We start from the raw sequence: 15169 nt of genomic DNA on the forward strand, positions 1-15169 counted from the left end.
TTCCCTTGCAAAATGTGGATAATCTCTGTCTTGCCGACTTCACCGGGATGTGTGAGAGATGAGCTATGATAACAGTAGGGACGTTGGGGTAATGGCTGCTAATGATGGACCGATTACTGTTTTCCGACAGCACTATACATCCATTATTTGCTTTTCGGCTGATGACAGCGCTATGATGTGCGTATTGTTTTCTACATTCTTTCATGTAGATCGTAAGCTCAGAAACAGATGGCTGCACCATGCTCTTCCTTCCAGAACCAGGCTTTCATAAGACGCAGCGTTAACCTCGGGCCTGCTCCCAGGTGGCGCTAATGAAAGAGTGGATGGGGTTGTTCCCCGAACTCCCGTCCCCCTGGCAGCTCTGATGGTTTCTAGCCCTGTCCTGCGGGGAGCGTGCCGGGAACATAGTTGACACCCGACATGGCTGAGCCTGTTCCCTGTCAGTCTGTGGGACCAGGTGCATGTGGTTTGTGTTCTGCTGGGACAGTCATGATTTCTGAACCATGATTTCATGGAAGTTCTTAGGAAGAAACTACGGCCCCAAAAGCTCGCAGTTGACTCATCTGGGGGATTACAGCTGTCAGGTAGCATAGGAGGACATGGGGCCTGGCCTTTCCCATGACACATCACTACTTATGGACCGTGCACTCAGGAGTCCTGATATCTGGCAAATTCAACAATCGGATTTAACATACTATTCATTTTCTTGTTTTTTAAATATATTTTTATTGATTTCAGAGAGGAAAGAAGAGGGAGATAGACACATCAATGATGAGAATCAGATTGGCTGCCTCTTGCACACCCCACACTGGGGATCGAGCCCACAATCCAGGCATGTGCCCTGACCGGGAATCGAACTGTGGCCTCCTGGTCCTTAGATTAACATTCAACCACTGAGCCATGCCGGCTGGGCAGCATACTGGATATTTGTTATGTGGAAAGCCTGATTCTCCCAGCTCTCCTGTTCCCAGCATCCAACTTGTATGGACAGGATTGGTAGGGAGTTGACCCAGGGCGTGGCACTGGAATTCCTCTGGAGAAGCGTAGGTGAGGGTGGGAGGAGCAGATAGGTGTGATGGATAGACACAGCCTGGCCACTGTAGTCTCCGGACCAGCAGAGCATTTGTAGCTGAGGACCAAGGGGCAGTGAGCTGTCCCAGGAACAGGAATCTAGAACATGCTCCCAGACCCACAGGCAGCTGAAACACCCTTAACCAGGGTATTACCTCCTGTTCTTGTGTAACCCAGACCAGCACACCCGAGGGCAGGTTTCCAGGGCTAACGGGCAGGAGGAGGTGTAGCTAGCTGCTCCCTCACCTGACTCCTCTCTGGTGCAGAGAAATCAGGAGCCAGGCCAAACCTTCTAAAACCTGTTGGGATCAGAGCAGGCAAAAGTCCCAGAGTGCCACTTGTCTTCTCGACCCATTTGTCGGCTTGGCCTTAACCTCTCTACTTTGGCAGATCCCTGGGCGAAAGGCGTAATTACATTTTTTCCCCATGGTTGTACTTCCTGTCGCCATTTATAATTCACTCCCAACTGAGTCAAGAGACAGAGGTGACATAACTTAACAGCTTATCTGAAAATGTTCCTATGTGGCCCGACTTGATCGAGATCTCCAATCAAAGCTCTGACTCAATGTTATACGCAATCATCTCTTTTATTTTAAACCTGTCCACACTGCATTGAGCATCAACACAGATGTGACTGATAAACCCACAGCCCGGTCCCAGCAGGTGATGGGTCCAGTGTACGACTTGGGGTGAACCGTTATTGTTCACAGTGAAAGAAAAAAGAAAGAAAGGATGAAATGGACTTTATTCCCAACTCCGGTTTGGGAATCTGAGTGATGAAACAGGAGGGTTTTAAGCTCATAATGCTTTTCTTAACCCCTTTCTCTCAATCAAGATGATGTTCAAACATGGAACCTGGGCTGGTAGGCCAGCTGAACTTAGGCAACAGAAGGGCACACTGTTTAAAATAACGTCCGCACATTACTGCAAACAAAAAAAAGGGGGAAGGGGAGAAGTGGGGGCAGGGTGAGGAACAGCTGCGCTTTCTGATAGTTTACTTTTTCCTGTTTGATGAGCTTGTGCAAGTTTACAGGATATCAGATCTGCACAAACACAGTCACGACAGAGCATCTGCTAAGTGTAAAGACTTTCTGTTTAGGAAAAAGCCTTCAGCTGACCCCTGGGGAACAATGGACTGAACTGGGCGGTGCCCACACCAAGAACAGCAGCTTGGGCACCTTGATTCCGATTTTGCAACTACGACTCCACAGAAACATGTGGGATCCCATGAAGACTGGGAGTATCTTCTGTTTTTAAATCCAGCTGCTTTTTAAAAATTAATATTTTATAAGATTATTTCCTCTGAGGCAGGAGGGAATGTTAGAAACCCGGCAGGTTCTGGCTCCCATGCCAGAGGCACACGGAGGGGATCACCAAGGTGCTTAGTGTCTGGGATAGGTGAACCTCTGGCACCGCCGGGCTGCCAGCAGCCTCCTGAGCCACCATCAGGGCTGAGGTTTCCATAGTCTAGATCAGCGGTCGCCAACCTTTCGGACCTCATGGACCACCAGTGGTTCATGGACCACCGGTTGGCAACCACTGGTCTAGATCAAAACAGCCAACCTGAAGGGCCTGCGTCATGGAAATGAGAAGGCCACCCCCTTAGCACTGGCTCCCCAGCATCTGAGGGAAGCAGAGGGTCAAGTAGGAGCAAACGTTTGAGTCATCAAGTCATCGCTGGAAACGAGGGGAAAGCAAGCCTGGAGGCTGCCCCATAGCTTGTTAGCTTGTTGTGAGATTTACATATTGCCCCAGCTGAGATTTTTCCACTTGATTATTCACACCAGACCAGGCTTTAGAGATGGACCAAACTAGACCGGAATGTGTACATTCCAACAGATCAGATATTGCAAAATGCTGATGCCATTTGCTGACATAGCACTAGACCCAAGGACTCCACTGGTATAAATATTTCCAGATTCCTTTGCATTTTAACAATAACAGAGAACGGTTAGAACAAAGGCATGACTACGGCATCTGCCCTCGATAGAATTACATTGTCTGTCTGAGTGACAAATCAATCTACAGAGTGTGCTCCGTTTCCTACGCATTTTGTTTTCTAGGTCATCTTTTCCAAAACTTGTATGTTAAATAAGTTTCTCAAAAGACAAAATATTTAGAGGAGCAAGTCTGTGGATGATGGTTCCTGCGGCTACTCATGGCAGGCGGAGGGATCACCATGGATTCTGAGTGGGGGGGCCAGGCATTTCCATGGGTCATCTTCTCCCATGTGCTCAGGGACAGGGGAGGTCGGAAAGTCTTTTTTAAACATGTTGGCAGGAGGGCACAATTCTTCAGCTCTTTAGGGCCTGTGAAAACAAAGAGAGAGGCGATGGTCACTCCTACTGGCACTGGGAACGGGAATCCCGGGGGTCATGTGCCTCTTGTCCTTCTAAGTCTTCCAATTCTGGAGCTTTGCGCTCTTCATTCTCAACCATTCTTCCTCCATGCCTGGCTCCCACACAGCCAGGGTCCGATTCCCGGGCATCTCCAAATACATAAACTTGTGACTGTACTGTGAATCGTGTCTCTCAAACACCCAGATCCATGATATCTGTCCTCTTCCTGTCCCCCAGACTCCCCAGTCATATATCATCTTCCCAACAGAAATACAAAAAAAGGTTTCCTCTGGCTATGAATTCTAATGTTCCGAATTCTTAGGGAATTTTAACAAAGAGGAAGAATCCCTTCTCATCAGTAGCCAATGCTAGGAGTACACTACCATGTGTGTGGGTGTGTCCAGGGCAGGATGGAGGGTGGGAACCCATCCCAGCAGAATTCCTCATCACTAGGGAGCCCTGGCCCCACAGCAGACGGTCTTCTGGAAACCTCCCACCTCTGACGACTGGGAGCAGGGTGATGAGGTGTCAAGTTCAAACTTGGTTTGGGTTTTCTCTCAAGTCGTTAGTTGGAAAATTAAGACAAGAGGTCAAGTTTGGTCAGAGTTCAATGGAAGTCAACCATAGAATCACCTCTGACTCTCTTTTCTTAGAAACACGTAAGGCCCACATAGAGACTTGTTCTTCTGGGGAAACTTCAGATGCAGGGCTTCTGGAGGTCGGGGCTTTTGACCTTGACCCTCATTTCAAGGTTTCCATTAGCTCCAAGGTCAGAGCTCTAGAAGTGACTACCTTCACTATCTATCACATGGGTGTAAGTTGTTTACTTACGAGTACCTTCCTGACATTTTTCTCACGATCACAATGATGATCCCAACAATGAACACAATGCTTAGTAAGACGCCAACTATGATTACAATCAGGGTCCCAGTCGAAAAGCCATCTGAACGAGAGGGAAGAAACCATGAGCCCAGATAAACAATACACCTGCCATACAATGTGTCATCCACAGCGTCACTGCCCTACTGTAGATCGAAATCATGTTCTATGGTGTTTCTCCTGTATCCAGGGGAAGCTGTTCTAGAAGAGGAGAAACCCGGGTTATTCTCATTTCATCTAATGAGTGGAAAGATTTCTGGGTCTCAAGATTGATGAAGTATACCATTCATACAGCATGGATTCACAGTTAATCATTGGGTAGCGTCACTGTGATATGACACCATTCTCCACAAATGTCATTAAGTGAATAGACTCATTTGTGGTTTGATTATTTTCAAATATAGGCAATTCTCTTTTCTCTCTTAAAAGAAGTTTGAAACCTGTTTCTTGGAGGGTTCTCTATTCTGCACTTATTGACTCCAATCCAGAAAAGGATGTAATTCATCACAAAGATTAGGTTCAAAGAAACCCCCCACTTTTTAAAAAAAATCTGAAAAGAAGAATATTTTGATACCAAAACCTAGCTTACCTTTCGCACCTGTTGTCTGTGTGTCTTCTGTAAGGAGAGATGTAATGATATAGAATTATTAGGATTTAATAACTGTAATTTAACAATTGGCAAAAGATAAGTTTACCCTAAGAGGAAGGGAGCAAAACACCAGCAAAGAAGATAATTTCTTAAATAAATTGGACCAGGGGATTTTTAAGCAAGCTTTGACATGATCCTGTCTTCAAAACCATTATTACTGAATTTATGAACGTTTCTTCACACCTATGGGTCCAAAGTACTTTTGTGTACATCACTTTTCTGCTATCAACTCAAGGCAACTGGCCCACGGAGGTTGTAAATAAATGATTAGGAAGTTTCAGAGCTTAGGGTAACAACGAATCCAAGGCTATTATTGATTCTTGGTCCAATGTCAAGGTCAAGCAAAACGCACCCACTGGGATGAGGTCTGTTTTGAAGAACTTTCACTTTGAGAGCACGATGCTCTAGTTTTGGAAGGTGTGGCCAAGACTGAGATTTGTCTTTTGATATTAATTGCCTGCTTTTATTTTTAGTAGCAAAATTCACATCTTACAGGGCAGTAGCAACATGCCCAGCTCAGTTTAATGAAAGAATACACACCTTGTATTCATGCCAGTGTGATTTTAGGATTTCTACCTGCAGCCAAACCTAGTTCAATAGTTGCAATGTGAACATTTTCATTTACCGATCACATGGGTATCAGTTATTTATTTACAAGTATCTTCCTGTATGTAAATAAGAAAATGGCGAGTTTTAGATAATTTCACATAATTCCTATTTAAAAGTAAAGGTGTTTTGTTCTTTCCCATCAACCTCTCTGTATAGAGTCCTTAACTCCCCGGGGGGGGGGGGGATTTGTTTATCTAGTTTGCAGATGGAGAAAAGTCAAGGTGCCTTGATTTCATGATGCAATGGAGGGAAGTGAACCAATCAGGCCCTTCCCTACAACCTTCGCTCACAACTTGCAAAATGCAGATACCCAATAACGTTCTTAATGAAAGATGAAACCAGCCGTCTATCATCTACAAAATGCTTGCTTTTCCTAATGGTTGGGTTTGAAAGAAGCCATCCCTTTGAACCACGACTGTCTCCAGAAAGACACCTTCTCAAGGGGGTCCCAGAGTAGGTAGGGGTCTCCGTCCAGGAGCTGAACCTATGGCTAGGGAGCACTCACAAGGAACTCAAATGGATGGTGCTATCCCACCATAAAAGTGTTTGGGAGGCTGCTGGACCTGAGTCCTGCCCAGGACAACAGCATCGTCAAATCAACTCCCCAAATGTCCTTCATCCCCAGCTGTCAAATACCAGCAGAAACAGGTCTAATCGTTTGCTTATCATGTCTTAACATGGTGGCTGCCAATTCCACCAACCTCAGAACACGCCATCATCACCATCAATGACACCATGAATTAGGAAATACCAAAAATGAAGTTTATGGAAGATTCCTTACTAAATTAGAGCGTATTAGTCCTGTCCTCCCTAGCTCCCTTGCAATTACATGGCTGTGATCATAAAATGTGTCATAAATGTGAACAACATCACACTTGGGCGTTTCATAGGAAAGACATCTGCTGCCCTAATGAAATGACCTCTTAAGAAACCCAAATGCTTAAAATTACATTTGAACTCATGTAAAAATTTCCGGGGACACTGATATATGAAGTGGGAATGTACTGTTTAGTCACAGGTTTTGTGATGGGTGGGGCAGGGGACACCACAGAAGGGTAATCAGGAGTGTTTTCCAGGTGACTGAGAATTTTTTTTAAGGATTAGAGAGGTATCCTGGCATGGCCAAAAGAATACTCAACTTGGAAGGTTCCATTTTCTGCTGCCCTCTAGCTGTTAACAATTTATTTTCTTGTTTGTGTGTGTGTGTGTGTTTTTTGTAAATCCTCACCCAAGGATATTTTTCCATTGATGTTTAAAGAGAGTGGAAAGGAGGAAGAGAGACAAAGAGAGAGAGAAAGAGAGAAACATAGATCTCAGAGAGACACATTGATTAGTTGCCTCCCACACACACTCCAACCAAGGCTGGGATTGAGCCTGCAACCAAGGTACATGCCCTTGACCAGAACTGAACCAGGGACCCTTCATTCAGTACATGGCCGATGCTCTATCCACTGAGCCAAACCGGGTAAGCTGTTAACCAGGTAATGCTCCATTTCTTTAGCATCTTGGAGTGACCATAAAACTTTATTTTCAAAGCACTTTTAGGAAGTTATTTTTATTGTGGTAAAATATACATAACACAAAATTTACCCTCTTCATCATTTTTGTGTACAATTCAATGGTAGAAATACATTCATATTGTTGTGCCATCATCACCAACCTCCATCTCCAGAACTCATCTCACAACACTAACCTTATACACCCGTTAAACAATAACTCCCTCCTCCCTCCTCCCCAACCCTAGACGACCATCCTTCTACTTTCTGTCCCTGTAATTCTGACTACTTTGTGTAGTCTACCTCATCTGAGTGGGATCGTACAGCATCTGCCTTTCGGTGACTAGCTTATTCTAATTAGCATAATGTCTCAAGGTTTACCCATTTGTGTTATGTGTCAATTTCATTCCTTTTACAGGCTGAATAATATCCCATTGTATGTATTCAAGGTGCCTTGATTTTGTTTATCCATTCATCCGTCAAGACATTCCACATTTCAGCTATAGTAAATAATGTGGCTATGAACGTAGGTATACAAATATAAAGCTTTTTAAAAAAAAAAAAATCCTCACCTGAGGACATGTTTCTATAGAGGAAGGAAGGAAGGGGGAGAGTGAGAGGAGAGAGAGAGAGAAACATCAATTGGCTGCCTCCTGTAATGCCCCAACTGGGGATCGAACCTGACACCTGGATAAATGCCCTGATCGGGAATTGAACCGCCATCTTTCAGTGTACGAGACAATGCTCCAGCTAACTGAGCCACACCAGCCAGGGCTAAAGCATTTTTTAAAAATCCTCAGAAGTGCTATAGATTTTGTAAAACCAGATTGGCTTTGGGTCTGGAAATGTATATTGACACTAAAGAATAACTTCTTAGGAGTTCAGATGTACATTTAGTTTGAGGAACCACTGTACTAGGCAAAGTCTTTGTGTTTACTTTCATTTAAAGATGGAAATACCTATCATTTGTTCTCAAGGCAGAGAACTCTGTTCAGCAGCCCAATTTTATCTAGATAAAATGATTTATACAAAATAGCCCAAGTTAGTAATCACTCATTGCACTTATTGGAGGGTTAGTTCCTTTCCTCATTCACCCCTGTATACTACAAAATTAATTTCTTTTTTTAAAAAAGCTCTAGAAATAGGAAGCTATCTCTTTCTATTGCTGAGTTGTAATGGCAATGATCTGTCCTTGTTTTTATCAGTGATGGTTCAAACCTCATAATCATGGCAAAGACCCAACGTCCTCCTCTCTACTTTCTCTCCAAGATAGTTCCACTCATAACGCTGCCGGTGTCAACGGGGATCCCAAGTACAACCCCAAATCCTGGTAAGAAAAGATTCTTGCTCCGTGGGTACAGACATGAACTCCATCTAAGATGGCAAACAGTACTGTAGAGCCCATTGAGATTCACATAGGTTGGCTGAGTTTCATGCTTTTAGGTGAACACACAAAGTTCTTAGTGTAGCATTCTACCCACTTAAGGTCAGCAACACGACATCAGTAGCTACTCATCTTGCCCTGGTGGGGGTATTATCACTTGTTCTCAAGGCAGAGAACGCTGTTCAGCAGCCCAAGAAATCAAACTGGATTTAGCAACCTGACACATCGAGTTCTGAAACTCCCACATAAAGCTTGCTTTGGAATTCACTCTTGCATTCCAAAACTATGCCCTGCTGATTATTACACTTGGTCATGGTTTCTGGAGGGTAATGATTATGCCAAACAAGATCAATCGTGTTGGGGTGACCGGTTTCTTACCTCTGGAGTGACTAGTGGCCCCATTCAAGGCTGGGGTGCTCTGGGTTTCTTCCTGGGCATGGCCTGTGCTCTCTGTAGTTGGCAGATCCTCGATAGGAGTGTCTGTGCGCTTTGTGTTTATGAGCACCTATTGGAGATGTAAATGAAGCAAAACAGAAATATAACATCATGTTTTAAAATAAATACGCAGCCTTATAACAGAACAGAATATACGATGGTGGCATAAATATATAAAATATATGATGACATAAATTTAAAGTGGAAACCAGAAAATAGACAAACAGAATAACGGGAACATGAATAAAACCATGCCTCCAGAAATGAATACCGAGTGTTTACTACCATGAGTCTTAGTTCTTGCTGACTTCCTAGGGTCTTAACTCTTCAAAAAATATCAGCTCACTAAGCTTTAATTCTTTCTCTCCCTTGAATTTGAATGGCATTTCCTCCCTGCAACATTTTGGGGGGCATATATTATGTTGTATTATATTTTAATGCCCTCCCTCTCCCAATCAGAGTAATAGCTAACCTTTATTAAAACTAACTATGTGCCAGCCCCTTTAAATACCTCATTTACCACATACACACACGCGCGCGCTCGCGTGTGCGCGCACAAAACCCCTATGAAGTAGATCCTATTATTAGTCCTATGGTATGAACAAGGCTTAGAGAGATTCAAAAATATGCCCAAACTCACATAACAAACAAGTGGCAGAACAAGACTTGGAAGTGGTTCTGTTGACTCCCAAGTTTAGGCCAATGTAACATTCACAAATATGCTAATGAACACAAGCAACAAAAGCAAAAATAGATAAATGGGGCCTCATCCAACTTAAAAACTTTGTGCACCCAAGGACACAGGGTATGAAGAAATCCTACAACTCAACAATAAGAAATCAAATAACCTGAGGACTTTGATACAATAGCCAACAAGCATATAAAAAGGTTCTGAATCTCAGAGAAGTGCAAATCAGTACCTCAACGAGATTACCACCTCACACCTGTTAGCATGGCTACTATCAAAAGAACAGAAAACACTGTGTTGGCAAGGTTGTGGAGAAATCGGAACCATTGTGCACTGTTGGTATAACTGGAAGTGGTGCAACCACTAGGGAGACAGGATAGAGGTTCCTCAGAAAAACTAGGAATATAATGACCATATGATCCCAAAATCCCACTTCTGAATATACGTAGACCCAAAAGAACTGAAAGTGAGGTCTTCAGATATTTGTACACAATGTTCAAAGCAGCACTATTCATAATAGCCAAAAGCAACCCAAAAGTCCATCAATGCTGAATGAATAATAAAAATGCCGTATATCCATGTAATGGAATATTATTCAGTCTTTCAAAGGAAGGAAATTTGGACACATGCTACAACATGGATGAGCCTTGAGGACATTAAGCCAAGTGAAATAAGCCGGCCAGTCACTAAATGACAAATATGGTGTGATTCCACTGATATGAGGCACTTAGAGGAGTCAGAATAGAGATAAAAAGTAGAATGGTGGTCACCAGAGATTGGAGGGAAGAGGAAAAGGTGAGTTGTTGAATGGGTGCAGTTTCAGATTTGCAAGAGGAAGACAGTCTGGAGATCTGTTTCACAAGATGAATATACTTAATACTACTGAATTATGGGTACACTTAAAAATGGTTCATTGGGCCTCGGCCAGGTGACTCCAATGTTTGGAGCATTGTCCCATATGCCAAAAGGTTGCAGGTTCAATTCCTGGATAGGGCAGATACCTAGGTTGTGAGTTTGATCCTAGGTTGGGTGCATACAGGAGGCAACTGATTGGTGTTTCTCACATAAATGTTTCTCTGTTCCTCTCTTTCTCTCTCTCTCTCTCTCTCTCTCTCTCTCTCTCTCTCTCTCTCTCCTTCTCACCTCCTTCATCTCTCTCTAAAATCAATAAACATATCCTCAGGTGAAGATTTTTTTAAATGGCTCATATGGTAAATTTTATGTTATGTGTTCTTTAACACAATAAAAAATGTGCTAATGAGTATCTACCATGTGCCTCACATGGTTCTCAACCCTGGGGGTATTCTTAAACAGGGGCAGGCACACTTTTCTGTAGAAGGCCAAATAGTAAATATTTTCTCTGTTGTAACCAACTACTCAACTCTGTCTGAAAGCAGCCTGAGATCATTCTCAACTGAAGAGGCACTGCTGTGTTCCAGTAAAACTTTATTGACAAGAACAGGGTGTGGGCCCAATCTGGTGAGTAGTTTGCTGTCCTCTGGCCAAGAGCGTCACTCCTGGGGGGTGGGAATAGGATTCCTTTAGGCCTCTCTGAGATCATGAGTGAACTTAAGAATCACGAGAAAAAAAATCAACCATGAACTGACCTGGGGAGTATTCAAAGCAGAGAAAACAGAAACCTAAGTTGGAATAAGTCCAAAGGTCAGAAGGGCCCACATGGCTGAAATAGAGGACTCGAGAGGGACAGTGGTACAAGGATGTCACAGAGGTGGGCAAGAGCCTCTGTCCTATGTCACTACAGTCAAAGCCCCTCAAGGGTAGAAGGTGTGGCCTATATCCCGCCTCGATACCTCCCAGAGCCTGGTGTCTGATCTTACCCATGGCAGGGGCTTAAGATATGTATGACCTGATTAAAGGTCATTAGGGTGGGAATGTTGTCAGTTGGGACTCCACATAGTCTACACCAGTATGGTCTGGAGGTGGCCTCTAGTCGGTGCTTATTACCAGTCACAGGATGACAGGAAGTTGTGAATACATATCTAGAAACTTTTATAGCAATCCAAGATGTGTCTTGTATTGACACATGGGCTATAGTAGACTGGACATCTATAAACCTACCTCTTTACCAGTTTGAGAAGCCCTGATGTAGACACTCGAAGCACCTGTGACCAGCACACCAGTTACCTGCCAGCTGGACGAAAGTGGGAAGTCCTTTTGTTGCAAGCCATGTAACAACTCCTTTGTATGGTTCCCGCTGATTATATATATATATACACATATAAATGTATTTATGCATATATGTCCTTGCATGTGATTGCATGCTTACAAACCAAATTCCTGTCTTCCTCAGACACTCACCTGACTGGTGAAGCCAGCAGGCTTATGGGACTGTTCAGTGGCACCTGGGGTCATCGTGTTATCATCCACACCTGGCGTCACCATGCTACTTTCCACATTTGGGGGCGTAGCGTCATCTTCTGGCAGGACTGTGCTGGCTAAAAAAGAAAGACCGAGTCAGGGCTCACGGTGGATGTAGTGTGTGGGCAGACCTAACGGGCTGGCTACAACGAGATTATCTTTCCCATTTCTTTGTGGGATTTGTTGTTACATTTCCTGCTTGGCACAAACCATTCCCCTTACTGCACCTCTGGCACATGCGATGGCCTGGTTGTCGCCATTGCCGAGGAAAGGAGGGTGGAAAGAGAAAAAGCTGAAGCGGCCAGCCCCTCCTTGATATCCCCGTGGGGCGGGCTGTACACCTTTCCTTTTCAGGTACTATTTCAAATGCTGAAGGAATGTATTCAGGTTACTAGAATATCATGTAGACCTGGAAAAATTCTGAATTATAGGCACCTCGGGAGAGTTCCAAAACCACTTTGCAGGCTCTACCTCCAACCTCCTGAATCAGAAACGTCCAAAAAGCAGGGTCTCCATCTTTCCAAAGTCAAGCTTGCTCTCCATTTAACTTGGAGACTGCTGCCTACCTGAATGGTTAGCCTTGGCTTTGACCACTGACCTCAGAGATTACATAGAGTTCAACCTCCTATCGTCCAGTTGGGCTAATGTCTGCAGGGGAAGGTCAGCAATATACTTAAGGATGCCAACGAGAACTAAGGGAACTCTTCATGCACCAAGAGCTATGCTGAGAGACCACCCAGGCCCCAGACCTGGCTCTCCTGCATTAACACTGCGTGAATGACCCCATTGTGCCAAAGAAAAGGTTTCTGGAGGAGCAGGGAATAGCAAATTCTAAAACCGGGTAGAGAACAGATAACACAGTGGCCTCTTCTTCAACCTGTATCCCAATGATCTGAGCTAATCATGACCAAGCCGGAGCACCATCTCAACTCACCAGAGAACCCTTTCGCTGGTTAAAAATCTGACTCATTGGCCACAGGCTCCGTCCGCAGACGCAGAGGGGCTCTGGAAATCCCATGACTCAGTACAGTTGCAAAATAAGGGAGCACACGCATCCCAGGAGCAGAGGGAGGGGTGCTTGGGGACTGCTTTGAGGGTGTAATTAAAGAGCGGATGTTCGTAACCAGGCCGTGCTCAAGTCAGCCAGCAGCCCGCCCTTGCTTTAAGATGCCTATTCCTCCCGATGCTTCTTGCCGGCCCAGCCACAGGCGCTGCTAATAAATATTTGATCATGGCGTCTTTGCTGATGCGGAGGGAGAAAGCCTCCAGAGTAAATTCGTTTGTTCTCTCTGCAACTAGTCCTACTCCAGGGCTGCTGATCGATCTCTTTGGATGAACCTCTACTAGTATGCATTTTTCATCTGGGTGGCAAAAGCCCTTCACCAGTTAGCAATAACTGAATAGTAGCTCAGCGCAGGCAAATGGTTGGTCTTCCCTCTGAGCCATTTGCTGGGGTGGGGGAGAGGTGAGGCAGTGATTGGACCCCACGGAGATTTAGCCTGTGCTGTAGGCAGATGTTGAATATATTAATAGATTCTCAGGGGCGAAATATCCCTTTGCCTGGCAAGTAGACCTTATTAAAAAACAAACAAACAAACAAAACACACGTGCGCACACATGCACGCACAAAACTAAATATGCTATCTCCTTTTCTTCCTCTCCTGCTTTGAGCTCAACTAACAAGTCATCAATGTAAAAAATGTTTTCCGGTGCTGCTCACCAAAACCACATACTACGGGGCATCCTCTAACTTTAAAAAACAAACCACCCTTGCTTTAAAAGAAAAACAAAACAAAACAAAAAACAAGTACTGAATGAAGTTGGTCTGAATTCTTTCGTAGAAAGTTCAGTTCATTGAAAGCGGAACGATAAAAATTCCTCCTGGTTCTTTCCTACGCTTGGCCCGCAGAGCCCGGCACTAAAACGGCTCTGAATAGACAAAGGGCGTTTTTATGAATGACACTCGTGATTAAGATGCATGTTCTTCTAGTCTCACGGCCCTGGCATTCTTTTGGCTCCATGGGAAAGTTGATCTTTAACAAGAGAGCCTCAGCTGCCTCTCTCCTTAGGTTGGCTAAAGGCTTTCCTGGGTGACACGGTCCCCCAGCCAGCGTTTGCCATCCTTTACCCTGGAATGTTGAAATTCAAACCAAGTGTGGATGCCTGGGACCTCCAATCCTTCCTCCTTCCTGAGACACATGTGCACGCAGGCAATACACACGCACACACACACACACACAACTGTTTACATAGGTGCAGTGAGGAGACTGCAATAACAGGGCCGGCCAGGAGCAGTATGCCCTCATGCTCACGTGAACAAACGCTTTCCTGTCACACCCAGCCTCCCCCAGTCTCCCCCAGACATGGCACAGAACCAATGGAAGTTTCCAAATGCGGTGGCAACCCATCCATTTACTTTGGAATATTTTTGTGTGTGATGTTCTTTAAAAAGGTAGGCCAACATTTATACTGCCTATGAGAAGATGGTGTGGATAAATCAATTTCACCTTATGGTTCTTAAATTAGAGAACAAACAAGAACTAAAGAGATGCTTAATGGTAGGAAAGTGCTAATTATGAATCGTTATAATCTTGGCATTAAATAAATGATTCTCGTTTACATATATGTATGGGATGGCATTTCTTTTAAAATATCTCAGAATTTAAATGCAATGATAAATCACATTGTCATTGTCACGGTTTGCAGTATCCTAAATGCTTGATAAAAATCTTTGAATAAATGCTTTTAAGCCTCTGGTTTTACTGACATTTCTTTGATTAGCAGTGGTGAGCTGTTTCATCTGTTGGCCATCAGAAAATATCTTTGTAACCATTTTTCTCTTATGGTATTCATGGTTTTTTATAGTTTTGTAGATGTTTAGGTTTTTTTTTATAACCTTAAGAATATATTCCCTGGAATAAATGCTGCAAACATTTTACTCTTTTGTAACTGGTGAGTTTCGTTGCTAATCAAATGTATTAAGCTTGTTTTGTCTCCCTGATGTCACAATTATCAACCCCACCTTATAAATATTCACCTATATTTCCCTTATGGTTTAGCTCTTCCTTTTTTATTGTTTAAAGTATTACATGTCTCCTTTTTCCCTGATTGACCACCCCCTCACCCCAGCCACTCTCACCCCCCAGGACAAGCCCCCACTGCCCCAGGATTCATGTCCATTGGTTACGCTAATATGCATGCATACAAGTCCTTTGGTTGATTCTCCCCCCTCCCCCCCCC

At 44.0% G+C, this 15169-nt stretch overlaps 1 protein-coding gene across 4 annotated transcripts in view; it reads right to left on the reverse strand.

Moving 5' to 3' along the window:
* Positions 1-1639: 1639 nt before the first annotated feature.
* The window catches only part of PDPN (podoplanin), a 30027-nt gene continuing 16497 nt past the window's right edge, over positions 1640-15169 (reverse strand). For 2 of the 4 annotated variants that reach the window (XM_015565873.1, XM_006766707.2), the window contains 5 exons: positions 11870-12006; positions 8806-8932; positions 4879-4905; positions 4242-4353; positions 1640-3380 (listed from right to left, as the gene is read on the reverse strand). In XM_015565873.1, the coding sequence (XP_015421359.1) occupies positions 3374-3380; positions 4242-4353; positions 4879-4905; positions 8806-8932; positions 11870-12006 (410 nt within the window). In that variant the 3' untranslated portion in view covers positions 1640-3373. Of the gene's footprint in view, positions 3381-4237; positions 4354-4878; positions 4906-8805; positions 8933-11869; positions 12007-15169 lie in introns of those variants that run through there. The other 2 variants (XM_015565875.1, XM_015565874.1) reach the window with 2 other exon arrangements.

This window comes from Myotis davidii, unplaced genomic scaffold (genome assembly GCF_000327345.1).
Source record: "Myotis davidii unplaced genomic scaffold, ASM32734v1 scaffold299, whole genome shotgun sequence".
NCBI classification, from domain to species: domain Eukaryota; kingdom Metazoa; phylum Chordata; class Mammalia; order Chiroptera; family Vespertilionidae; genus Myotis; species Myotis davidii.